We start from the raw sequence: 27,120 nt of genomic DNA, 5'->3' as shown, positions 1-27,120 counted from the left end.
GACATATTTCATTTAGCATTATCCCCTCTAACTAAATTCATATTGTCACAATGGCAAGAGTTCATCTTGTTTTATAGCTAAGTACTATACATGCGTGTGTGTGTCTTATATCTTCCTAATCTGCTCATCTGTTCTTGGGTACTAGGTTGTTTCTATGACTTGGCTATTATAAATAGTGCTACAAGGAGCACATGAGTTGAACGTATCCCACAAATTTTAGTTTTTGCGTCCTTCAAGTATAGGTGCCTAGAAATGGAAATGCTGAATACATGGTAGATTTACTTTTAATAATTTGAGGACAACTCCATATTGTGTTGCCTGGCTTGGTGGCAACATCCTTCAAATAGATGTTATCTGCTGTGGTACCACCTCAGCAGCACTGCCTGTGAGCAATTCCAGCTGCTGCTCCAGGACCTTATAGAAGGAATGACACCATTTTGAATGAGTGGCCCTTTGACTATTGGACATTACAGAGATTCTCTGGTGAGACAACCAGCCATATATGGCCTTAGAAATTTTTCCTGTTTCTCAATCTCCCATGTGTTAATAAACCCAATTGTTATTTCATCATAAACCTGAGTGGTGTCTTGCAATTGTGAGTGCATGGATGACAACACACAGACAGTGACCCATCACCCAGCTTTGGCACTGTTTGTGTTAACATTTTAGTTGACAACACAAAAGTATTGGACATCCATGGTTGACAAGTACCAGGGTCCTTTCCTTGCATTGGCCACCTTAAAGTGCACTGCAATTGCAAAACATGTGGAAGATTTGATCTGGGGTAATTTTGAATAAGACACGTTCGGTTTGGGTGGCTCTACTTCCCCTCCTCCCTTGCTTCTTTTAATTTTTCCATCATAGGTTTTGGTTTGATGGATCTAATAAGGTAGCTGATTTTTGTGTTGTTGGGGATTAGATGGACATTTAATTGGGGCTCACTTACAAACTCTAATTTAGGGCTTGGGCTTCTGGGGTTTTTCATGGGTGCATATGTATGAATATTTTATAATGTCTTCTCTGGCTCGAGAGGAAGTGAGCTAAGAATCAGCAAGAACAGATTCGGGCTGTCCCCCAGAAATTAGATTTGGTAAAGATGGAAGCCCATTTGATGGTTTGTGTCCAGTTATTCCACTTTTGACTATTGCGTACTCTGGTTAAGTTACTTAAACTCTCTGCCTCAGTTTCCTCCTCTGTAAAAAAATCTATCTTAGAGTTGATATGTGGACAAGAACTGTGTTCATTATTTGGGTGAGAACAAAACTCACATGAGCATTGGCTAATATTATGTCAATGCCAAATATTTCAATATAAACAGTTTTTATTTTTTCTGTATAAACTATGAAAATCTTATGGAATAAAATTTATCAAAATGAAAGTCCTAGAGAATCATAAAACAATATGTTATTTCAAATACTGATTGTTAATCACTCTGCTTCCAGATGAAAATGTTTTTCAACCATCTCAGTTCATATTTACTAAATTTCTTTGAATTGTATATTAAAAACATGATGAAAACAATATTACAAAACTTTAAATTATGAAGAGGAGCTAATTCCTTCAGTGTATTTGTACTGTCTTATTCTTATCTCTGATAAATTTTAAGTTTTGTTAGAGATCTAAAAAACAAAGGAATGTTTCACGCCAATGGAAAAAAAACCTACATAAAACAAAAAATAGAGTTATTGATTCTCAAGATGAACCTTAAGTTTTTGTATGATTGTGATTTCTCCATAATTTACCAAACTAGAGATAAAATGGCATATGAGTGTTTAATTCTTTTAAAGATTTATTTATTTATGCATATAAGAGCCTGGGTGTAGGCCAGAGGTGTGTGTGGGGGGGGGGTGAGAGGATTAACCAGAGAAAGAGGGGGAGCAGAACAGGCAGATTGACTGAAATATACTGCTGAGGGGAGCAGCAGGCAAGACAGGCAAGGTCTGCTTCCCCATGTGGGTCACCTTCTTGGCCAGGGATCCGGCTCGTGCTGCAGTGGCTGCAGATAGCTTCATAGTGCTGAGACTTAATCCCTTGTACCAGTAGAGAGTCCCCCATAAGTGTAAGTAGATATATATAACAGATAAATAGATATATATAATACACACTGATCATGATGTAATGTCTGACCCCTTCTTTTTAATTTTTCCTCTTTCATGAATATTTTAATCTCATAAGAAATGAAATTTTCTACACAAAATTTTCTATGCAAGTGTTTTCCTTTTCTGTAAGAAAGATTAATCTCAGTCCAATTGATATGCTTCTCAAAAAACCTTTGCCTTTTATCATAGCCTTGGCAAAATACAAAGACTTCTACCCCAGTCTAATTTATTAACTAATAATAATGTCATCATAGGGTATTTCAAAGTATATTATCACATACATTATGTAACTATACAAATAACCTTATGAGAGAAGGACAATTATATAGGTTTTATTTCAACTTTTTTTTGATGTGGCTTATTTTAAAAAGCAAATGTATTTTATTTATTTATTTATTTGTTTGTTTATTTATTTATTTATATATTTGTAAAAGAACTGGGGTGTAGGCTAGAGGTGTGGGGGGTGAGAGGATTCACCAGAGACAGAGTAGGGAGTAGACTAGGCAGATTTACTGAGATACACTACTAAGGGGACCAGGGTGGGTGAGACAGGAGCTGTCTGCTGTGCCATATGTAGGTTAGGCCCTGACCAGGATCAACTCAGGTCATGATGGTGATAGTGCTGAGACTAACCCCTAGGCCATAAGGGAGGACCCAAACAAACTTTTAAACATTACTTGGCAATCATATATTTATTTTAATATTTATTTATTTATACAAGAACAAGGGTACAGGCCAGATGTGCGGAAGGGTGAGAGGATTCACCAGAGACAGAGTGGGGAACTGAACAGGCAGACTGTCTGAAATACACTGCTGAGGGGAGCAGCAGGTGAGACAAGAGAGGTCTGCCACGCCATGTAGGTTGCTCTGTGGCCTGCGGGGATCGAACCAACGGTGCAGAGGCTGCGGACAGTTTCACAGTGGTGCAGCTTCACTGCACCACCTGGGAGACCCTGGACATCATCTTTTTTTTTTTTTTAAGATTTATTTATTTTTATACAAGAACTGGGGTACAGGCCAGATCGTGGGAGGGTAAGAGGATTCACCAGAGACAGAGTGGACAACAGAACAGGCAAATTGATGAAATACACTGCTGAGGGGAGCAGCGGGCGACACAGGAGAGGTCTGCGGCACCATGTGGGACCCTTGTTGGCAGGCCAGCTGGGATCAAACCCATGCTGCAGAGGCTGCGGACAGCCTCACAGTGTGGCGCTCAACCACCTGCGCCACCAGGAAGTCGTATTTTTAAGGGCCATTAGAGATCATTTTGAGAATGTGGTCATCTCACAAATAATATAACTAGTATTGAGAGTTTACCCAGTTTATACAGTATTACATAGCACACAGTGGTAGGGTTAAAACAAGAATTAATATCTCTGACTTGGACAATAAAGCTTATTAACCTACACTTTAGCATGTTGTCTTTATTATTACAACTATCATTTCACTTATTGTTTTAGATCAACAATTCTAATTTTTTGACTGAAAATATAAACTGAAACTTTATCCTAGTAAGAATACCTGTTTTCCTCTTCTCTGCCTTTTCCACAATTCCAAGTGATTTACTTCATGTAACCAAAATAACTTTTCAATAATTTACATAGTTTTTCAATTATATACTAGTTGAAATGTTAACATCAGTGACTTCAACCTCCTAGTAATTTCAGGACTCTCAGTAGCTTTTATAATAAATCAGGAAATATAATATTTTTGAGGAAATAGTATACCCTCTAGAGACCCAGGAAATAATTTATTTTTATATTACTAAGGTCCTTTCTATTTGCTTTTATTTTTTTTAAATTTTCTTTTAAAGATTTATTTATTTATGCATAAAAGAGCTGGGGTACAGGCCAGAGGTGTGGGGGGTGAGATGATTCACCAGAGACAGAGCAGAGAACAGAACAGGCAGATTGACTGAAATACACTGCTGAGGGGAACAGCAGGCAAGCCAAAGAGAGATCTGCTGTGCCATGTGGGTTACTTCCTAGCGGGGGGGGGGGGGGGATCAAACTTGTGCTGCAGTGGCTGTGGACAGCTTCATAGGTTGCATCTTAAACCCTCGCACCACCAGGGAGGCCCCTATTTGCTTTTAGTCTGCTGATTCAGAGTCCATTTCATAGTTCATTGGTATCACTAAAATTGAGAAAATTGAGAAAAATAAGACTACATGAACTTTACATAAGTAAAGGATAATATTCTTGCAGATTGTTTGGGGACTCAACTGAACTAGTTTAGAACTCTGACTGCTCATCAGTGTAGTTACTATGAGTAAATTTTATTTCCTTGTGAACCAGTATTATAACCATTTATGTTTGAAAATGTAGAGAAGGAATACTTCAAATGCTTGAGTAGGCTGATGGAGTGAAAAAAGGTATAGATCTGATGTTAGAGGCCAACATTTATATATTAAATTATAGCTTTATATTGAATGGCCTCTATTTTTTTGAAACTTCTCTATTTATTTTATATATTCATTGCCCTATTCGATTTCATAAGTTATGTGTTAAATTCATAATGTTATCAAAATGTGACAGGTAATGGGAAGTTTGAGATGACAAGGAACATTTGAACCCTTACTATTTCCAATAAATAATGCCATTTCCTAAACACATCTTTTATAACATATGTGCCTGGGTCCAAGAATAGCACCCCTTGATATATAGTTTGCTATTCTGTTCTTAATTTTCTAAATTACAATTCCCTGTACCTGGTATATATAAGATTCTCTCATATGCACTGACAGAAAAAAAAATCCTGTACAAGTGGTATGTCTTTGACTACTTATTCTCATGTACCCATCCAATCCCAATATTCAGTGTTTTCTAGGATTTATTAAGCACAGATTAAAAGTATCGTTTTTATCATAAGTTCCTTCTTACTTCTAAAATGTTCTTAAATTTTAGTAACTACTTTATTGTAATATATGAATATGGAAGTAAATTTGCAAATTTGGGTACAGATAAAATAACCTGCAGAAGTTTAGAGTTTCCCAAGGAAAAGTAGGAAGAGTTATCAACTGTGAAGTGCCCTGAAGTTTTTGTGTGCCCTGTTCTAGCACCCTGTCTATGCTGACACCACCTAGAGAAGCATGCCTACAGGTCCACAAACAAATGAAAAAGGAGACATTTCTTGTGATGAATTTTATCTCTTAGTTCTTGCATTTTTCACACATAAGTTTTGTCTGGCTTAAAGATAAGTATCTCCTGAATGCAAGCCTGCATGTCCCTTTCCACAGAGGTGTTAGAAAATTATCATACGCCTGCACGCATAAATACTATTTTGTCACTTTAATTGCCCTTTTAGTGTGATTTATTTTTTCTATTAAAAAAAAAAAAAAACCAAAACCCTGCATGTTATAAAGGTATATAAGATGGGCTTTTTATTTTGGATGGCAGTGAAAGCAGCTGACTGGCTGCTTTGTACTAGTCTGTATTACTTTTTGTACTAGTCTGTTTTTCTCTATGCTAGCCCTCAACATTTGACTCTAAAAATAAATTTATTTACCTCCATATATTCGTGACTATTAATTTTTAAGTCAGTATGATTGTTTCAATTTACGGAGGATAATTCATTCAAGTGACTATTTGTTCTTGCAAAAACAATTAGAGTACTTACTATATGCCAGAAATTATACTTTGCCTTGAAGATAAAGCAACAATTCTTTTAAAAACATTAACACTATTCCTAAATAGTAGTAATATTGGTTGTAATTATGTCATTTTAAATAATAATCAGAGTTCACTTCCACATGCAATTAGTGTCACATCATTCTGCTCACACCTTCAAGACACATTTATTGATTTTTCATCTATTTATTTAATACATGCTTATTGATTACCTACTGTATGCCACACTCTGTTTGAGACATTATAGATAGATTAGGGAATGAGATCAGATATAACAGGATGATTTATGTTTCAGAGATTTGTAGACTTTTGTAGAAAAGTTTGGCTTTTTCTTTAGATAAAGCAGAAACTGTTATGGTGAACAGATTATTGCATTAACTGCTTTAATATAGTGCCTTATCACTCTAGTTCCTGTATTAAAAGATACTAGATATTTGCCATTATCGATACAGGGAGATCATTGTGGGGAAAAAAATATAAGTGAGATTGATGATTTGAAAACAGCTATGGGGTTCGTAAATGTGAAGTTGATTTTCTAGATCTGAGTGTAAGATTTGAGGTCTGGGAGAAAGAGATATAAACTGACTCCAAATTTTGAGTCCTGAACAATTGGCACCATAAAATTGCACAAAACTTTGTGTGTTTGCATGTGAGTATGTGTGTGTAAATGCATTCACATATCATATGCTATAATACATATTGTATATTAAATAATATTTTTTTAAATATTAAAAGTATGAAGTGGTTCCGTGCATGAAAATAACTGAACAATGTGCAAATTCATTTTAGTGCATTATATGCAGTTAGAAATTAAATAATATTTAATTACAAAAATAAAAATTAAAACCTCATACACATTTATAGATTTCCCTCTCTATAATTTCAGTCATTTTATATTTGATCTTTTCATTGACAACTTCCCAGAATATTTTTCTATAACATACTTTTGAATCAGTCATGATATATTTTTTAATTCCTTTCAATTGTATTTATTGTATAAGATTTATTGTATAAGCACTTAAGATATTATCTTTCATAATCCTCTTTTTTCAGTTATTATTTTTTATTTGTTCATTCTGAGATTATTTACATTTGCTGTACGTGAGTGATATGGTAAATGTGATGTTTAGTGCTGTTTTTGAATATAAAATAAAGGATTTTCCAAAGATATAAAATGTGTAGAAGTGTTAAAATAAGATTTATTTCCTTTTTCTTAAATTATAAAATTATTTCTTTTTTTTTTAAATATTTATTTATTTATTTATACAAGCACTGGGTACAGTCAGAAGCACAGGAGGCTGAGAGAATTCACCAGAGCCAGAGCAGGAAGCAGAACAGGTAGAAGGACCAAAGTACACTGCTGAGGGGAACAGCAGGCGCAGCAGGAGAGGTCTGCACGTCATGTGGGACTCTCGCCGGAGGAGGATCGAACTGGCACTGCAGAGGCTTCAGGCAGCTTCACAGCCCAGTGCTCAACCGCTGCGCCACCAGGGGAGACCTGTTAAATTATAAAATTATTTCTATATAGTCCCTATATGAAGTGAAAAAGTCATCATTTTGTGTCAGATGTTATATTTTATATTACATAAGCAAAGCATGACACAAGTCTTTACCATAGTCAGCCTTAAAAATATTACATAATAAAGTACTGTTTTTAAATTTAACTATATAGGATTGTTACGGAGCAGCCCCGATATAAAACGGGTTGCTGTGGGTCCTCACCAGCGCGCTTAAAAGGGACTTATTAATACTCCACTGCAGGCATGCACAAAAGGTTAATAAAAGGTTTATTTACAAGGGAAAGGGAACTGAGGAAATGTACAACTCAGGGAGAAAATGGGGAAATAAAATCTTTAATGTGTCCTACCATATCCACTGACCTGGAAACCCAATGGCATTCTCAGAGCTGGCCGTGCGCTGTGAGCTGGCTGAGAGCCAAAAAAAGGGTATTTCCCCAAAGCCCACGTGTCTGGTTTTATACCAAACCTGGCTGCTTAACCCCACCCTCAGTTTCCAGCACCTTCCCTTTGGTGGTATGGGATTTGTCTCTCCCAATGTCTTTTGGCTTTGATCTAGAGTGGGGGTGGAGTCCACAAAGCCTGTATGGAATTAGCTTTAGGACATCCTTTTCCCCCTAAGAGGATAGCATATGCTGATTTTAAATACATATCATTGTGAATATGTTTTTTTTTTTTAAAGATTTATTTATTTTTATTTATACAAGCACTGGGTATAGTTAGAAGCCTGGGAGAGTGAGAGAATTCACCAGAGTCAGAGCAGGGAACAGAACAGGCAGACTGACAAAATACACTGCTGAAGGGAGCAGCGGGAGCTACAGGAGAGGTCTCCATGCCAGGTTGAACCCTCGCCAGTGGCCAGGAATGAACCAGCGCTGCAGAGGCTGTGGGCAGCTTCAGAGCAGCCCAGCGCTCAACCACTGTAGCACCGGGGAGGCCCTGGAATATTATTTTAAAAGGCTTAAAAACTAATGAAAGAAAGAAAGAAAAAAAAAAACAAACTAATGAAAGTGTAACACTTGAACTTAAAGACATTAAATTAAATGAAGTAAAGTAGATAACAGAGGGCATACATTATAAGATTGCTTTATATATAAACTGGATAGTCAAATTCATAGAGACAGGAGCAGGGAAGAGAATGGAATGGGAAATTTTTTTTTTTTAAAGATTTATTTATTTATTTATTTATACAAGCACTGGGTACAATCAGAAGCGCGGGAAGGTGAGAGAATTCACCAGAGCCAGAGCAGGGAGCAGAGCAGGCAGAAGGACCGAAGTACACTGCTGAGGGGAGCAGCGGGCTAGCAGCGGGCGGCAGGAGAGGTCTGTGGGCCATGCGGGACCCTCCTCTGGTGGCCGGGGAGCAGCCCCGGATCGAACTGGCTCTGCAGAGGCTGCGGGCAGCTTCGCAACCCAGCGCTCAACCGCTGTACCAACGGGGAGACCCTTACACTGCTTCTTCTTATGAGGAACTTGTATCCGAAATTATAAAGCAAGGAAAGAAGGAGGAGGGTCCCCATGGCGCGCAGACCTCTCCTGCTGCCCGCTGCTCCCCTCAGCAGTGTACTTCGTCAGTCTGCCTGGTCTGCTCTCCTCTCTGACTCTGATGAATTCTCTCAGCCTCCCGCTCTTCTGACTGTACCCAGTGCTTGAATAAATAAATAAATAAATAAGCAAACAAATAAATAAATAAATCTTTAAAAAAAAAAGTTACTCAAAAAAAAAAAAAGAAATAAAAAAGAAACAGTGTAAAAAGAATTAAACAAAAAATAATTTTAACCCTGCTGGTAGAATAATCCTTTAAATGCAGCAATTCACAATAGTGTTATATATAGAAAGGAGATCAGTTATTATTTTAAGCCTGCTAAATAAAACTTAACTCTTGGAATGGCATGCCACTTGACCTTTCCTGGTTTCACCAGCAGTAATTTAACTGGTGCAAGGGAATACACTTGCAAGTGTCTCCCGCTGACATGACAGATTCTCCTGGTAGTTCACACAATGTTCAAAAGGGATAAGTCTCTTGCTTCGGAATGCAAGAAAGAACTATTTTCCCAAGGAGCTACATGGTCCATATTGAAGAATGATAAAAAAAATTTTCATTCTTTGTCTCAACTTGTACTATCAGCAGGCCCTCTGAAATCAACTCCAGCAGTTAAACATTCAAAAACTACTCACTTTGAGATTGAAATACTTGATGCTCAAACGAGAAAGCAGATATGCATTGTGGATAAGGTGAGTTTTATTTATTTAAATTTTATCTCATCTACACCTAAATTGTTGAACATTTAATTATGTACTAATGAGGGTTTTCTAAAGATATTCCTAAATTTAATGCTAATTTTATTATAAGTAGGATAGATGCTTTTTACATTGTTCTAGTAGAAGATTTTCACTCATTTTTCATATTCAATTTATATAGTAGTTAATAATTATTAGTTTCTCTTTTCCTCTTATGTTGGTCACTAGCAAGAGGTAAAACTTCCAGTACTTATGCACTTAACTACTTGACAAAATATCTGTAGGATTTTATCTTTATGCACTTCATTGTATATTCAAATTATCAAAGTGATTTAATAGTGTTTGTGGAAAATATCAGACAAAAAGCCACCAAAATTACTAGAAATTATTTTTAGCATATATGATCAAAACTACTCATTAAAATTATTTAGAATTGGTTAATTTGTCTTGAAAACACACATTTCTTTTTTTATGATAAGATTACTATATGAACAACAGTGTTCAATTTCCTAAAAAGGATGTTTTGCTTAATGTTACCTATCAATAATCATATTTCCTATTTTTCACTAGGGAAGATAAATATGTATTTCCTTATTGCCTCAGAAATTTAGAGGTTAGAGGAAAAGCAAAGGAGAAAGTTGTATACTGTTTTCAATTACCAGGAAGATAATTTTATTTTTTATTTAGTAATATACCACTATGACCAGTCTGTTTGTTGAGTAATATAGACTTTTATTTGCAGATCAAAATGAAAGATAAGAAATTTTACAATTCATATAGGTGCTAAGTGAAACATAGAGCTACAAAACCATTTTTTGAGCAACTCTAAATCAAATTAATTTTCTATTTTACCAATGTGGTTTATGTAATTTATATACATGCATTATAATGTTAACATCAATTTCAAGCATGTTATCATTTATCTGTATTTTAGTATATCGATAAAGTTTTTACTTTTTTATATTAACAAGAATAAGACAAAAAATAAAAATCTCATTCAGAAGTTGCTGATGTTTATAATATCTCACTATTGAAAGTTTAGAATTTATTAGAAAATACAAATAAAAATTGAGAAACAAGACAATGCATGTGTGGATATAAATTAGTGAAGAATTTCCAAAGACCACGATTATAAAATGAGATTACTTATTGTGTCCTTTGTGATAAATTTCTAAATGTTGACAATAAAGCCACCCACACCTTAAAGGAGAAACTGATGAGCTCCCAATTATTTTCATTAAATTTTCTGCTATTGACATTGTATTTAAAGCGAAAACATGGCATTTTCCATTTCTAGTATTAAGTTGCAAAAATATTAAGCATGTAGAGAGCCAGTATCCTTTAGAGATAAGCATTTCACTTAGGAATCTCACTTTTGAACTCTAAAAGTGCTGGTATTTGCATCTCAAATGGCAAACCTTGAGGGAAATTCAGTAGCTAGTTAGGGGATTAATTTTGGAATTCACACCTTTCTTTATTGCACAATCAGGATCATATGATTTGCAACTTACGATAATCAAATATTTGATTTGGGATTTTACTTTGTCCTATTTTAGTTTAGTAATTTGGTAAATTGTATCATTGTATGGCAAGACATTTGAAGGAAAATATCTGGATTAATTTGCAATGTTTTATTTCATGATTCCTAGCAGTTCATATCTGTAAACATGAGAAACAATAATTTTATTAGTTGTTTAGATATTATTTTTCTTACACAAATTAACAGCTATTTATTAAAGTCATATTAAGTGCTTTTTATTGGAATTGGTACTACCTAGCATGCAAAAGAAATATTGCTTGTGACTTAGTCCCTGTTTTTTAATAAATGCAGTATTATAAAGTAGTAAAAGTTAAATGTCATGTACTTTGGAACTAAGCATATCCAGAATGAATCCCTGCTACATCAATTATATCTATCAAGGCTCAAGAAACTCATAATTGCTGGTCCCCAGAACAATTATTTAGAAATAGGCTAATAAAATCTATTCTGTAAGCTTACAGTGAAAAGAATAATTCATATATATATGAAAGATAAAGAATTTTACAATTATATATAACATATATACATATATATGGAAATAAGGAATTTTACAATTTTATATGTATATAAAGCATATAATATCATAGTGCCTTGGACATAAAGGAGACTGTATATATGTATACATACAATTTTTGTATGTTTATACATTTACACATATACATGTATATATGTGTATACATATGTACATTTAATTTTTAAAATCATTCTGTGAGATAAAAATCCACAAAATCAAAGGAAAAATATGAAATGATTAACTTTGTGATAATAGAACAAAATTTATACTTCTTTTTTTTAAAGATTTATTTATTTATGCATACAAGAACTGGGGTACAGGCCAGAGGTGTGGGGGGAGTGAGAGGATTCACCAGAGACAGAATGGGGAACAGAACAGGCGGATTGACTGAAGTACACTGCTGAGGGGAGCAGCAGGCAAGTAAGGACAGGTCTGATGCGCCATGTGGGGTGCTCCCTGGCCTGCCAGGAATCTAACTCAGTGGCTGTAGACATCTTCATAGGTTGCATCTTAACCCCTTGTGTCACCAGGGAGACCCTATACTTAACTTCTTAATAATTATCCATTGACATGCTTACTTTAGATATAAATTTCCAAATATCTTGAGTAGGATATATAGTTTAGTAATATTTGCTCATTATTTTCAGCTACAGTTCATATTTTCTGCCTGCATTTCCTTCTCCTAAATCCACCCCGTTTCCCATCACTTCTCAAAATATGAACTCGATGACATCACCTGTTAGCTGGTGGTGAATATCTTTCTAAATCCAAAGACCATTTTTCAGGTGTATCTTATTCTGTGTATATGCAACATTTGCCACAACTAATCACATCCACCTCCTTAACACATTTTTGCTATTTGAATTCCAGGATAACACAATCATTTTTTTTTTTTAAAGCTTACTTCATTTTCTTTACTGTCTTTTTGCTACTTCATCATCTGCCTTATTGTGTGTGGCCTGTCACCAATTCAGTCATCAGAACTTCCACTATCTTTGGTCATTTACCTATTGAGACCAATAAACTCTAAATATCATCTGCCTATTGATGACTGATAAACATATAATTTCAACTCACATTGTTCTCCTCATTCCAAATCCTTTTATTTACGTATCTATGTATCAGGTGTCTATCTGTTTGAATGTTTCCTAGACATACCACTCCTAGTAAATCTAAAACCAAACATTTGTTCTCCCAAAAAAATTTTCCACAGAGTTTTCCAAGTCAGTATATGGCCAAACACTTACAGGAATCATGACTCATCTTTTAGTCTCACACTTGGCATACAGTTCATCTTCCTAGTGATACCTTCAAATATATCCGGCGCTGACAAATTTTTACCACCTCTACTGCCAGCACTCCTAAATCATTTCTCTGCCTCTGTCCTTAGTACCTTCAAAATATTCCCTACATAGCAACCAGAACCAACCTGTTAAGTGATGTTGGATAATATTCCCTCCTCAAAACAAATCAGCATCTTCTTTGAGGACCTTTCCCAGATATCTATTTAATATTAGAAAAATATGCCAATATTATCTTGTACCTGTCCCTGCTCTATTTTTATTTCACTAGTACTTATCATCACTTAACATATTGTTCACGTTCCTCTTTTTATTTTGCATTTTGTTTGGCCTACTCCTTGTACGACAACTCTACTTTTTGTTTCATTGCTCTATCTCCAACATTAAGATTGTGCTCGACACAAAGATTTTAACGATATAATTCATTGTATTACGTAACATATATAATAAATTGGTGCATAATCGAGTGATAAGTGGATTTGACAATACAATCATGCTTAGCAGTGATAGTCTTGACAATACACTCATGCTTAGCAGCGATAGTCTTGATAGTCTTGACTACAATGCTTGAGTATACATTTTTACATTTTCTAAATGAAATTATCAATGGAATAAATGTAAATATATTACAAAAAAAGACATTTAATTAAACCATTCCATCGAATGGCTAAATTCCTCCTGGTTGTCCCCAGAAAGATGCATAAAATTTAACATTGTGTTAGCATATAACTTACTAACAGATAATAAAACAATGCAGATGGAGATATTAAATTAACCGATTTAGGTATTTCCCATTAATAATTAAAATAAAATGATTATCAAGGGTGATCAAATGGATAACAGATTTAAAATATTATTATATATCATTCTTAAGCCTTTATTGGAACATCAAAATATATAGAAAATACATTAAAAAATGGAACTATGAATGTTTTCAGTTACTAACTATCCCTGTCTCACTTCTTTTGTGTAAAATGTCAGACGCTTATCTCATGATAAGTCGATGATTCAAGAGCACTGGCAAAAACTCTAAAAGCTAAAGTTGATGAATGTTTCCAGTATCAGCCCATTCTTTTTTCTTTAATCTTTTCTCCAAGAAACTTGACCTCAAGAGCTTCATTCTTCTATTGTTTTATTTTTTCTATGTCAAAACTCTCAAAAGCATTTTCAAAGACTTACAAAAAATTTAAGCATTCAATAATTCTCTAGCCCTTCTAATCTCAAAAATACCAATTTTTACCAAAAAATAGTATATTTACAGAGTAGTAGAACTGCATAAAAATTGCTCTTTTAATATGGTAATTTGAAATTTTGAGATGCTTTCATTTTTTACTTGTCACTTTTACCTTGGTCATGCTTCTTAGCATATTTATGCCTGAATTTGTTCATCTGTAAAATGAGAATGACACTTGCTTTAAAATAGTCTCATGGCAGTTTTCAGGCTTTCATATATATGTAAATAGCAATAAATTCTTTTTTTTCTATTCGTCTTTGTCTACCACTCCTTCCTTTCTATTTTTTCTTCATCTTTCCTCCTCTATCCCTCATCCTCCCATAAATGTCCCATTTTTCCTGCTTCCTCCTCAGGTTCCCTTTCTCCTACTTATTATGTAGTGTGATATACTAAAACAAACTTTTGAGTTTGGATTCAGATAGAAATGAATTTTAATATAAATCTGACTGCCTTCTCTTTTTCTTGGTCATGATGCAATATCTCTGTCCCTTACTATTTTCTATAAAACAATTATTATTGCCTTTTATAGAGGAAATGAAAGATGCCAGTAGAGATATAAATATTGATAATCAATGTAATAGTAGAGAAGAATAAATATATCTATAAAGCAATTCATGAATAATATTTGTAAAACAAACATAGTTTATTGTTTATATTTAAATTTACATTTTCCCATATGAATTTATCACCATCACCGTTTAGAAGGTTGAACTAGATGAATAAGTTTTAGAGATTGCACTTAGAAAGAGAGAAATTGAAATTTACCAGATTTAGTGTTTCTCCAACTCTCTATTTTGACAATTTGGAATACCACAATAAATTAGAGTATTAATTGAGAGATATTTGTTCACATATTTGTCAACTGTTCTATTAGGAGTTAAAGATAATGCATAAGCTCAAACTAATACAGTCCCTATCCTCATATATTTTATTCATCTTATGGAAGAAAAGCACAAAAGCTTATAAGAATATTTGAGTGAGAAAGAAGATATCAGTGGTGTCAAATTCATTTAAGAAGGACACGGAAATACTAAAAGTATCCCTTGTGTTAAATTCTGTGGTGCACATTGTTGAATTTAATTAGATTGTTTTTTAGCAGAAAGATTTTGGAGAAAAAAATCAGTCTGTATTTGAGAATGACAACTAATAATCATAGGAGAATTAAGTTTCCTTTCTTTTGTAGGTAACTGAAGACTTCCAAACATGCTTGTTCCAAACTTTTCATTCTTCGACTCTACAATGACTCAGTTCAATTCATATTCTTGGGATTATTTTCTAACGATTTTTTATTATTCCATCATTCAATAATTTAATCACCTACTCAAAATCACATTTTGTAGTTCCCATTCTATGAGTTTTGGACAAATTTTATTCTTCACCCCAGAATGCTCCTTCAGGATATGTTCAATTCATATTAATTTCTCATGGGGCAATTGAGAGACATGACAACCCCTTTGTATGCTATTTACTATTACCTAGATGTATTTATTGTCCCAGTAAATAACAATTTGTTAAAAATCTCCACTATATACATTACATAATCTAGTAGTTGGAAATGGGTATTTGTGAGCTATCATCAAAATCTAAAAGAAAAAGATTGTGCTTGTTTGATTAAAAAAAAAACAATAACAAGGCTTGTGTTTGATAAATAAGTATTTTATTTTTTCTCTTAATTGGTATTCATTGTATATTACAAATTTCCTAGTCCATAATATGGTCAATTTTGTTTAAGTGATAATTTGTCCTATATAGTTAAAGCACTATGATATGGAAGACAGTGAAATTACATAGATGATACGGAAATGGTCTTTTCCTTATTGTTATAATTCAAGTTGATCAAATGGCCTTGATTCTGTTATAAATATAAGTATTTCTTGGATGCAAAATTAGAGCATGTCATATCCAGGCAACTCTTGGATTTCATTCCGTATATCACATTTTCTTGACAATCAAGATAAAATAGTAACCTTCAAAGATTTGTGTTATGAATACAGAGATATCTTGTAATTAAGATTTTAGGTAAATGAATGAAAGTACATAAAAACTATTTTCCATGGAAATTTATACATGGCACAAAAGAAGAAAAGCTAACCATGAGTCAAAATAAACTAAGAGGGATGTATTATACAATTAAAAACAGGCCTTTTTCCCATTGAGAAGGAAAGAAAATGGAAGAAGAAAATTAATAGGCTTGCATGTTTTTAAAAAATTTTATAAGGGGCAGAACCCTGCTCCCCTCCCCCGCCCACAGAGGCGGCACTCTCCGACCGGCAGAGAGGAGGAAACAACAAACCAAAACGGCCCACAAGAACAAACGACGCAGCAAGCGGGACTGGGAGTGGAAAGGAACTATTGCAGCCACCACACCCCGTGAACGGGAGCTGAGGCGAACCCTGCAGGATCCGCCGCGGCGGTGAGCGAACGGCTCCGGGTGCCATTAGAGAAGAACAAAGACCCCGGGAGACGCGCACACAGCCCGGGCTGCCGGTAAGCTGGCGCGGAACGCGCGCGCTCGGTGCGCTTGAAAAGCAAGTGCAGACCTGGATCGCGGCTGCCCAGGTCCCCGCGCCTGCGACCTAGGCTTGCGGGGAGACGACCTAGGCTTGCGGGGAGACGCACGGAGGTCCTCACTGAGGTGAAGGTCCCTCCCTGAGTGAGCTGGAACCAGGCGCCCAGGCACGGGAGCGGTGCAAAAGGCGCCATTCCCGCACCACTGAACTGGGCTACAGCCCGCGGCCTGGAACTGAGGGCTTTGAACTGAGACCCGGGGCACGAAAATTCGGGGCGTGGGTTCTCCACGACGGTGGGGCACAAGGCAGACACAGCACCCCAAAGCTGTTGAGGTGTACCCTACCATTCCCGCTCTGTTCTCTGTCCCACGGGGTGGGGGGAGGCGAAAAACAGCCCCCCAAGGACAATAGGAGAGATCTCTGGCGCCACCTAGTGACCAGGAAAAAAAAAGTCACTAACACCCTATAAAACAGGACATTTCTTAAGACTGCTTGAAAAGGGCAGAAGGTTTCTGGAGGACCCAGTGGCCAGCCGGGAAGTTATTCCACGCCAGGCCCCTTCCGACCAGCAGTCTGAGCCCACAGAGGGAGCAGGCACCCACGTCCGGGGCAGACCGGGTGCGCAGAAGAGTGTGCCTGAAACCGGAGGCGCAGGGACTGCATCCCGCTTCGCCATTTGAGAACAGGGACATTTCTTCAGTAAAAACTGCCTAAAACCAGCAGAAAGCTCCCCCAGAAGACAGAGATGGCTCCTGGAAGAGCCAGAGGGGAGCGGAGAAGTTCACCCAAGATGTCAGTCAGTCCGAGCAACACAGTGTCCCAACGCATACGACAAATTAGAAAACAGACAGTAGGGAGTAGAAGAACCACACGCAACCTAAAAACTCCTCAGGAAAGAAGCACACCACAAAAAGAAAACCACTCCCCAGATTGCAACGACAGCAACTTGGAAGAACTTCTGAGCCTTCCAGAAAGAGAATTTAAAATTGCCATGATTAAAAAAGTGATAGATCAGAAGAAGGAAATTGAGTCCCTAAAGAGGGAAGTAAGAGAAATGAAGGAGATCAAAGAATTAATGGAGGAACTAAAGAACTCTGGGAAAAGCAATGAAAGCAGAATAGATGAAATGGAAGAACGAGTAAGTAATCTTGAAGACACAGAAATAAAAAGAACCAAAACAGAAAAGGAAAGAGAAGTACGAAGGAAAAAGAATGAAGAAAGACTTCGGGAACTATCTGACTCCATGAGGAAAGGAAATATAAGAGTTATAGGAATTCCAGAAGGAGAGGAGAGAGATGTAGGAACAGAGAAAATATTCATGGATATAATTGAAGAGAACTTCCCAAATGCGAAGAAGGAGCTGAAAATTGATATACAAGAAGCAAGAAGAACACCAAACTTCCACGACGAAAGGAAAAACACAGCAAGACTCATAATAGTAAAGCTCCCAAGAATCCAGGACAAGGAAAAAATAATGAAGCTGACAAGAGGGAAGAAACAGATAACATTCAAAGGAAAACCAATCAGGCTGACATCAGACTTCTCTGAAGAAACACTACGGGCAAGGAGAGAGTGGAGGGACATAGTCAACAGACTCCAAGAAAACAGATGCCAACCAAGAATACTCTATCCCGCAAGGTCTCTTTCCTCCATGAAGAAAGAATATGGACCTTCCCAGACAAAGAGAAACTCCGGAATTTCATTGCGACTAAACCCCCACTCCAAAAAATACTACAAGGAATCCTAAAGCCAGAACCTCAGAGGGACGAATAACAACGAAAGAAGACCAAAAAAAAAAAAAAAAAAAAGTTATTAAAAGAATAAATAAATAAAATCAAAGGAAAGACAAACATAATGGCAAATACAGATGCTAACATATCAATATTAACTCTAAATGTAAATGGACTAAACTCTTCAATAAAAAGACACAGAGTTGCAGCCTGGATTAAGAAACAAAACCCAACCTTTTGCTGTCTCCAGGAAACACATTTAGCTACAAAAGATAAAAATAGGCTCAAAGTCAAAGGATGGAAAACAATCCTACAAGCAAATGGGCCAAAAAAGAAAGCAGGAACAGCTATACTTATATCAGATAAAACAGACTTCAAACTCAAAAAAATAAAAAGAGACCCCAATGGTCACTACATTATGATTAAGGGGACAATACTTCAAGAAGAAATAACACTCATTAACATATACTCACCAAACGAAAGAGCACCAAAATATATCAGACAACTGTTGTCCTCTCTGAAAACAGACATCAGAGAAAACACACACCTAGTGGGAGACTTCAACACACCACTATCAACAATGGATAGATCAACAAGACAAAAAATAAGTAAAGAAACTAAAGCTCTAAATAAGGACCTAGAGCATTTGGGCTTAACAGACATCTATAGAACACTAAACCCAAAAAAACGGAGTACACATTTTTCTCAAGCGCACACGGATCATTCTCCAGGATCGATCACATACTGGGGCACAAGACAAACATCAACAGATACACCAAGATTGAAATCATACCAACCATCTTTTCTGACCACGAAGGCATCAAACTAGAAATAAATCATAAAAAGAAGGCAAGGAACTATCCTACCTCATGGAGATTAAAAGCCACACTACTGGAAGACCACTGGACTAACGAGGAGATCAAAGAAGAAATTAAAAGATTCTTTGAATTGAATGACAAGGAGGACACCAATATCCTAAATGTATGGGATGCAGCAAAAGCAGTAATAAGAGGAAAATATATAGCAATAGAAGCTCACATCAAAAAACAAGAAAGAACTCAAAGAAACAACCTAATCTCGAAGCTCAAAGATCTAGAAAAAGAACAACAAAAAAACCCCAGAACCAGTAGAAGAAAAGAAATAATAAAAACCAAAGCAGAAATAAATGAAATTGAAACTAAAAAAACAATCCAAAGGATCAATGAAACCAAGAGCTGGTTCTTTGAAAAAATAAATAAAATAGACAGCCCCTAGCCAGGCTCACAAAGGAAAAAAGGGAGAAAGCACAAATACACAGAATCATAAATGAAAGAGGAGAAATCACAACGGACACAGCAGAAATCAAAAGAATAATCAGTAACTACTATGAACAGTTATATGGAAACAAGTTCAACAATCTAGAGGAGATGGACAAATTCCTACAACTCTACAATCACCCAAAGCTAGATAAAGAAGAAATAGAACACCTAAACAGACCAATTACAAGCAGCGAAATTGAAATGGTAATTAAAAACCTCCCCAAAAACAAAAGCCCAGGACCTGATGGATTTACAAATGAATTCTACCAAACATTCAGAGACGAATTAGTGCCTATCCTTCACAAACTCTTCCAAAAAATTGAGAAGGAAGGGACAATACCAAACACGTTCTATGAAGCCAATATTACACTAATACCAAAACCGAATAAGACAACACAAAAAAGGAAAACTATAGGCCAATCTCCCAATGAACACTGATGCAAAAATCCTCAATAAAATTTTAGCTATCAGAATCCAACAATGTATCCATAAGATAATTCACCACGACCAAGTTGGATTCATTCCAGGGGCACAAGGATGGTTTAACATCCGAAAATCAATCAACGTTATCCAACACATCAACAAAAAGAAATATAAAAACCATATGATAATATCAATAGATGCTGAGAAAGCTTTCGACAAAGTGCAACACCCATTCATGATAAAAGCCCTTGAAATTCTTGGGATACAAGGAACATACCTCAACATCATAAAGGCCATCTATGACAAGCCAACAGCCAGTATCATTCTCAATGGTGAAAAGCTGAAAGCAATTCCATTAAGATCTGGAACAAGACAAGGATGTCCACTCTCACCACTGCTTTTCAATATAATACTGGAAGTCCTAGCCAGAGCAATAAGACAAGAGAAAGACATCCAAGGAATCCAAATAGGAAAAGAAGAAGTCAAACTATCACTATTTGCAGATGATATGATAATATACATAGAGAACCCCAAAATCTCCACAGAAAAACTAATTCAACTCATCAATCAGTTCAGTAAAGTGGCAGGATACAAAATCAACACGCAAAAGTCAGTAGCCTTCCTATACACAAACAATAAATCTGAAGAAGAAGAAATCAAAAAAAACCACCCCTTTTATTATCGAAACAAAAAAAAATCAAATATTTGGGAATAAATCTAACAAAAGAGGTAAAGGACCTATACAAAGAAAACTATAAAACACTGTTAAAAGAAATAGAAGAAGACACAAAGAAATGGAAAGACATCCCCTGCTCATGGATTGGAAGAATAAACATTATTAAAATGGCCATCCTACCAAAAGCAATATACAGATTCAATGCTATTCCAATCAAAATCTCAATGGCATTCTTCAAAGAAATAGAACAATTATTGATGAAATTCATATGGAATCACAAAAAAACCCCGAATAGCCAAAGCTCTACTGAAAAAAAAAGAAGGAAATGGAGGCATCACACTCCCAGACTTCAAACTATACTACAAAGCCATAATCATCAAAACTGCATGGTATTGGAACAAGAACAGACATACAGACCAATGGAATCGAATAGAAAATCCAGAAATAAACCCACAGATTTATGGTCAACTAATCTTTGACAAAGGAGCAAAGACTATGCATTGGAGCAAAGAAAGTTTGTTCAATAAATGGTGCTGGGAAAACTGGGTCGCTACATGCAAAAGAATGAAGCTTGACCACTACCTCACACCATACACAAAATTCAACTCAAAATGGATTAAAGAACTAGACATAAGACCTGAAACCATAAAATACATAGAAGGAAATATAGGCGAAACACTACGGGATTTGCACATCAAAGACATCTTTACAGACACATCACCCAAAGCAGTGATAGTGAAGAGAAAGATAAACAGCTGGGACTACATCAAATTAAAGAGCTTCTGCACAGCAAAAGAGACAATAACAAAAACAAAGAGAAACCCCACCAACTGGGAGAACATTTTTGCACACAACACTAATGATAAAGGACTGATCACAAAAATCTGCAAAGAGCTGATGAGACTCAGCAACAACAAAGAAAATAATCCAGTCAAAAAATGGGCAGAAGAGCTAAAAAGAAACTTCTCTGAAGAGGAAATGCAAATGGCCAACAGACATATGAAAAAATGTTCAACATCACTTGTAATCAGGGAAATGCAAATCAAAACTACCATGAGATACCATCTCACACCAGTGAGAATGGCACATATTAAAAAAACTAGCAACAACAAATGTTGGCGAGGATGTGGAGAAAAAGGAACTCTTGTGCACTGTTGGTGGGAGTGCAAACTGGTCCAACCACTATGGAGAGCTGTGTGGAGATTTCTGGACCTACTAAACATAGAGCTTCCATATGATCCAGCAATTCCACTCCTAGGTATTTACCCAAAGGACACAGAAACATCAATTCCAAAGAGCACCTGCACTCCTATGTTTATAGCAGCACTGTTTACAATAGCTAAGCTTTGGAAACAACCCAAATGCCCAAAAATAGATGACTGGATCAAGAAGATGTGGTACATATATACCATGGAATATTACTCAGCATTCAAAAAAGATAAACACATGCAATTTGCAGCAACATGGATGGCACTAGAAGGGATCATGCTCAGCGAAATAAGCCAAAAAGAAAAAGAAAAATACCGGATGGTCTCACTCATAGCAGGAATCTAGAAAACTTAAATAAGGGACCAGGAAAATGAATATAAGAAAGTGAAAATCAAAATCAACAAAAAACTATGAACCAGAGACACTTTTTGGGGGTGGGGGGGCGGGAGGGGAAGGATTGGGGTCAGAATGGGGCGTTTGCAATTGTATGGGGGAATATAAAAATAAAATTTAATATTTAAAAAAAAAAAAAATTTTATAAGGGCCTCCCTGGTGGCGCAGTGGGTAAGCACTGGGTTGTGAAGCTGCCCGCAGCCTCTGCAGCGCCACTTCTATCCCCGGCAGCTGGGCGAGGGTCCCACATCGCGCGCAGACCTCTCCTGCCGCTGGCTGCTCCCCTCAGCAGTGTACTTTGTCAGTCTGCCTGCTGTGCTCTCCCCTCTGGCTCAGGTGAATTCTCTCACCCTCCCATGCTTCTGACTGTACCCAGTGCTTGTATAAATAAATAAAAAATTAAGAAACTTAAAAAAAAATATATAAGATTTAGAAACCATATTATGTGTAAGGAATCAAACTAAACCTATCAAAATATGTTCTGTGGTATTTGGATGTTGAGTGTTGTGATGGGTAATCACATGTAAATAACCCAACATAAGATAATATGTGTAAGCCAAAACAGAGGTATAAAAAAGTACTATTTGATCCCAAATGATTTTCTTTCTTTTTTTATTTATGGATACAAGAACTGGAGTGTAGGGCAGAGGTGTGGGGGAGTGAGAAGATTCACCAAAGACAGAGTGGGGAGCAGAATGGCAGATCTATTGAAATACACTGCTGAGGGGAGCAGCAGGGGAGACAGGAGAGGTCTGCTGCGCCATGTGGGTTATCTCCCTGGCTACAGTGGCTGGTGATAGTTTGATAGTGCTGTGTCTTTAACCCCTGTGCCACCAGGGTGGCCCCCAAATGATTTTGTTTCTATTGAAGAAATTGAGAACAGTTATAAAAGTCTTTTTCAGTTATACACAGTTCCAGAACACTGAAGGATCATCAAGGGGATATATCTAACAGGAAAGGGCAACTCCGAAAGTAGAAATTATCTTTTCTAAATGCCTTACATCCTCTGCCTTTCAGGCTTTAAGTGAAGGAATATTGTTATACAGATTCCTCTTGAGAATTTAGAAGGAAGGCAAAGATTAATTTAAGAGTTTCAAATGTGCAAACGTTTCAGACTCCATACCATTAGTATATTATGTTTTATTAGTGGGTTTTTAAACTGACAGTCATCAAGTAATTTTCAATCCCTGTTGATCTACCAGGATTCAACTGAGTAACCTGAGCCGACCAACCTGTCATCACATAAGGCGTATGAATACCACACTCATTTATTTTCCTATGAGAAAGTTGTTCTATTTTAGATAGATTAATTTTGAACTTCCTACTATATCTAGATAACAGATATTTTATTTGAGAATTGATCTCTTAAATCAAGGAATGCTGTATTTCTGCTTTCTTATAAACTCATCTTTCTAACATCATTTTGTGAAAAATTGACTTATTACCTGTCTCTTTTTTCTTATTGCTGTTTAAGTGTTCTCTTGCACTGCCTCAAAAATAAACGTTAAATGTTGCTTCATATTTGTTTGTTTCAAGCTTTGCAATTATTGGTTATTTGACTTTTTATATTCAAAATGTAATATAATTAGTGATTTATTGTAGAAAGACATTTGATGAATTGCTGGGTGTCTAGCTGGATCCTTTATTTCTCAATACAGGTCTGTATGCCATTGAATGTGGATTTATAATCGGTTTCTCATAAACCTCATTTAATTAAAGCCTGTTATAAATTGACCTTAATTTAATCAGGTCTTTAACATAGAGTCCTGAGTCAATCATTCAGAGAATATGCTACTCCTTTTTAGCAGGCATAAAATTTTCAAAAATTTCTCTCTATATAATTCCCAAGAAAATATCTTTTTCATAAAGACCATTATATATATATATATATATATATATATATTAAACTTACGACATGACAAAAATATGAAGAGCAAGAACAGCCATAAATCCTGAATGATAAGTTGCTAAAATAAAATCTGCTTCATTTCAAAGTAGGAGGAATAAACAAAGTAGTTTCATTATAAGTGTGAAACATAGACCCATAAATTTACTTATTTGTTTTTACTTTTTTTTTTTTTTTTTTTTATAGAGGCATGTTTTATTTATTTATTTGTTTTGTTTTTGTTTTGTTTTTTTGTTTATACATGCACTGGGTACAGTCAGAAGCGCGGGAGGGTGAGAGAATTCACCAGGGCCAGAGCGGGGAGCAGAGCAGGCAGAAGGACCGAAGTACACTGCTGAGGGGAGCAGCGGGCGGCAGGAGAGGTCTGCGCGCCATGTGGGACCCTCCTCCGGTGGCCGGGGAGCAGCTGGGGATCGAACCGGCGCCGCAGAGGCCGCGGGCAGCTTCGCAACCCAGCGCTCAACCGCTGCGCCACCGGGGAGGCCCTGTTTTTACTTTTTAATTAGCCTTTTTGACATTGTGTCAGTAAAATATCTTCTTAGATCTTGTTGATAATAGAATCTCTACAACTTAGTAGTTCTTGTATGTCAGTTTTTAAAAAGTAAATATAGTTTGACTTAAGTGCTAATTTTTAAGCATACTGTTATTGGAGCTATGATTTAAAAAATGTAAACTCATAGTTTAGCTTTGCTTCTGCACACATACAACCCCACTGTCCTCTGCCTGATTATGTCTCATCTAATTACCACTCACTATCACATCAGGCTTAAAGTAAGAGACAATATATGGAGTTTTATAGTACATATAATGTATATATGATAAAATGTGCAATTTCTTTAAAAGATTTATTTGTTTATAAATAGAAGAACTGGGGTGTAGGCCAGCGGTGCGGGGGGTGAGAGGATTCACCAGAGACAGAGTAGGGAACAGAACAGGCAGACTGACTGAAATACACTGCTGAGGGGAGCAGCAGGGGAGACAGAAGATGTCTGTCTTGCCATGTGGGTAGTTCCCTGGCTGGTGGGGGATGGAACTCATGCTGCAGAGGCAGTGGATAGCTTGACATTGCTGTGCTTAACACCTTGTGCCACCAGGGAGGCCCAAAATGTACATTTTTTTTTCCAGAAGTTCTAATGCTGTTCCCACATGGTTATTCATTCGGAATATTGAAGAAGCTGAGACTCGGCAAGCGATTGTAATATGATCAAAGTGTCCCCATCTATAGATAATTCACTTGTCAGAGTTAATATTTGAACAAACTGATAATGGAAAACTTACCTTAGTTTATAAAGCTGCTGACTCCAGAATCTCTCCCAGTTTGTACCATATCCAATCAATCAGTAAATCATTTTATTCTATACACAATACATGTTCTCATTGAAATGCTACAACCTTAGTTTAAATCGCCTTCAGCTATAACTGATACTGAGTGATCTATACAGGTCTTCTCTGAACACCCATAATATTCATAGGCAATATAGGGTGAATATACTATAGAGTTTTCTCAAATGTAGTTAGAATTATAGAGGCTTCATAATGTTATCGGGTGTGAATAGAGTTTGGAATTTGTTATTGCACGTGAACTTTTTTTTATTCCATGATATGAATATGTTCAATTTGTAGCAGACACAGTGATTCCTTTAATACCTCTGTTGTTTGATGTCACACATCTGATCAAAATCCCACAACAGCTACATATCTCACGCAGATGAAAATTCAAGCTGCTCTCTCAAATTCTAACAGGTTGTGCTTCATCTCTCCACCATCACCTTTCTGGTAATATCTTAAGTCACTATGTCCCTAACTCACTCTGCTCCAAGCACACTGGCCTGCTTGCTGTTTCTTCAACTCTCAGATATGATGATCCCTTAATCTTTCTGCCCTTGATGTTTTTTTCTCTTTTTGGAAGAATCTTTTTCAAAATATCTGCATAGTTATCTCACAACCTTAGTCTTTTGTCCATATATGTTGACCTCCTATTAGAATAATGTCTCTTTCCATCATTCCTGCTCTCCTACCTTCTTCTATATTTTCTTCTTACAACTAATCACTCTTAGACATATAATATATTACAACTTCCTAATTTGCTGTCTCATTTCTTCTATTATATGAGTTTACTCTCTGCCATTGTGTCACAATGATTTAAAAAGTAGATTCAGGGCCTCCCCTGGTGGCGCAGGCGGCTGAGCACTGCGCTGTAAGACTGTCCACAGCCTCTGCAGCGCCGGTTTGATCCAGGGCGAGGGTCCTTCATGGCATGGTAGACCTCTCCTGTCTTGCCCGCTGCTCCCCTCAGCAGTATATTTCATCAGTCTGTCTGTTCTGCTCCCCGCTCTGTCTCTGGTGAATCCTCTCACCCTCCCATAAGTCTGGACTGTACCCCAGTTCTTGTATAAATAAATAAATCTTTAAAAAAAAGTGAATTCAGATACAAGGCTGCCGGTATATAACCCAACTCAGCAGCTTATTGTTGGTGTGGCAGGGCTCAAATCTCTTGACATTTAAGTGCATTAGTTTCCAAGTTGTCATCTGGGGATAAAAACAGTACTTAACTCCTTTATTTGCTAGGAGTAGTAAATAAGTCAACTGTTTAGAAGAGTACCTGGTACATAGAAGTCCCTTTGTAAGTGCTCACTGTTATTTTATTTTATTTTATTTTTTCTCACTATTATTTTAAAGGAAGTAAGATTTGTGTGTGTGTCCACGTCAACACATATTTTCCACTCCTGTAGGTTCGACACATTTGTTTTTTTCATGAGAACTTTGAATTTCTACTCTCAAAGCAACTTTCAAATATACAATACAGTATTGTTATCTATAGTCAAGATGTTGTATACTTTGGTCCTTTCATATCCTCACAGCTTATTTATCTTATAATTAGGAAGCTCGTACATTTTGGCGAT

At 36.3% G+C, this 27,120-nt stretch overlaps 1 protein-coding gene across 1 annotated transcript in view; it reads left to right on the top strand.

Moving 5' to 3' along the window:
* The first annotated feature begins 9,243 nt into the window (after positions 1-9,243).
* The window catches only part of TECRL (trans-2,3-enoyl-CoA reductase like), an 88,772-nt gene continuing 70,895 nt past the window's right edge, over positions 9,244-27,120 (top strand). Inside the window, exon 1 of the mRNA XM_037530391.1 lies at positions 9,244-9,477. Coding sequence (XP_037386288.1) covers positions 9,244-9,477 — 234 coding nt within the window. The remainder of the gene's footprint in view (positions 9,478-27,120) is intronic.

Source organism: Talpa occidentalis, unplaced genomic scaffold (genome assembly GCF_014898055.3).
Source record: "Talpa occidentalis isolate TD23 unplaced genomic scaffold, MPIMG_talOcc4v2.1 talOcc4.6, whole genome shotgun sequence".
In the NCBI taxonomy this organism is placed as follows: Eukaryota; Metazoa; Chordata; class Mammalia; order Eulipotyphla; family Talpidae; genus Talpa; species Talpa occidentalis.
The sequence above is the reverse complement of the archived record's forward strand: the minus strand, read 5'-3'. Positions and strand labels throughout refer to the sequence as shown.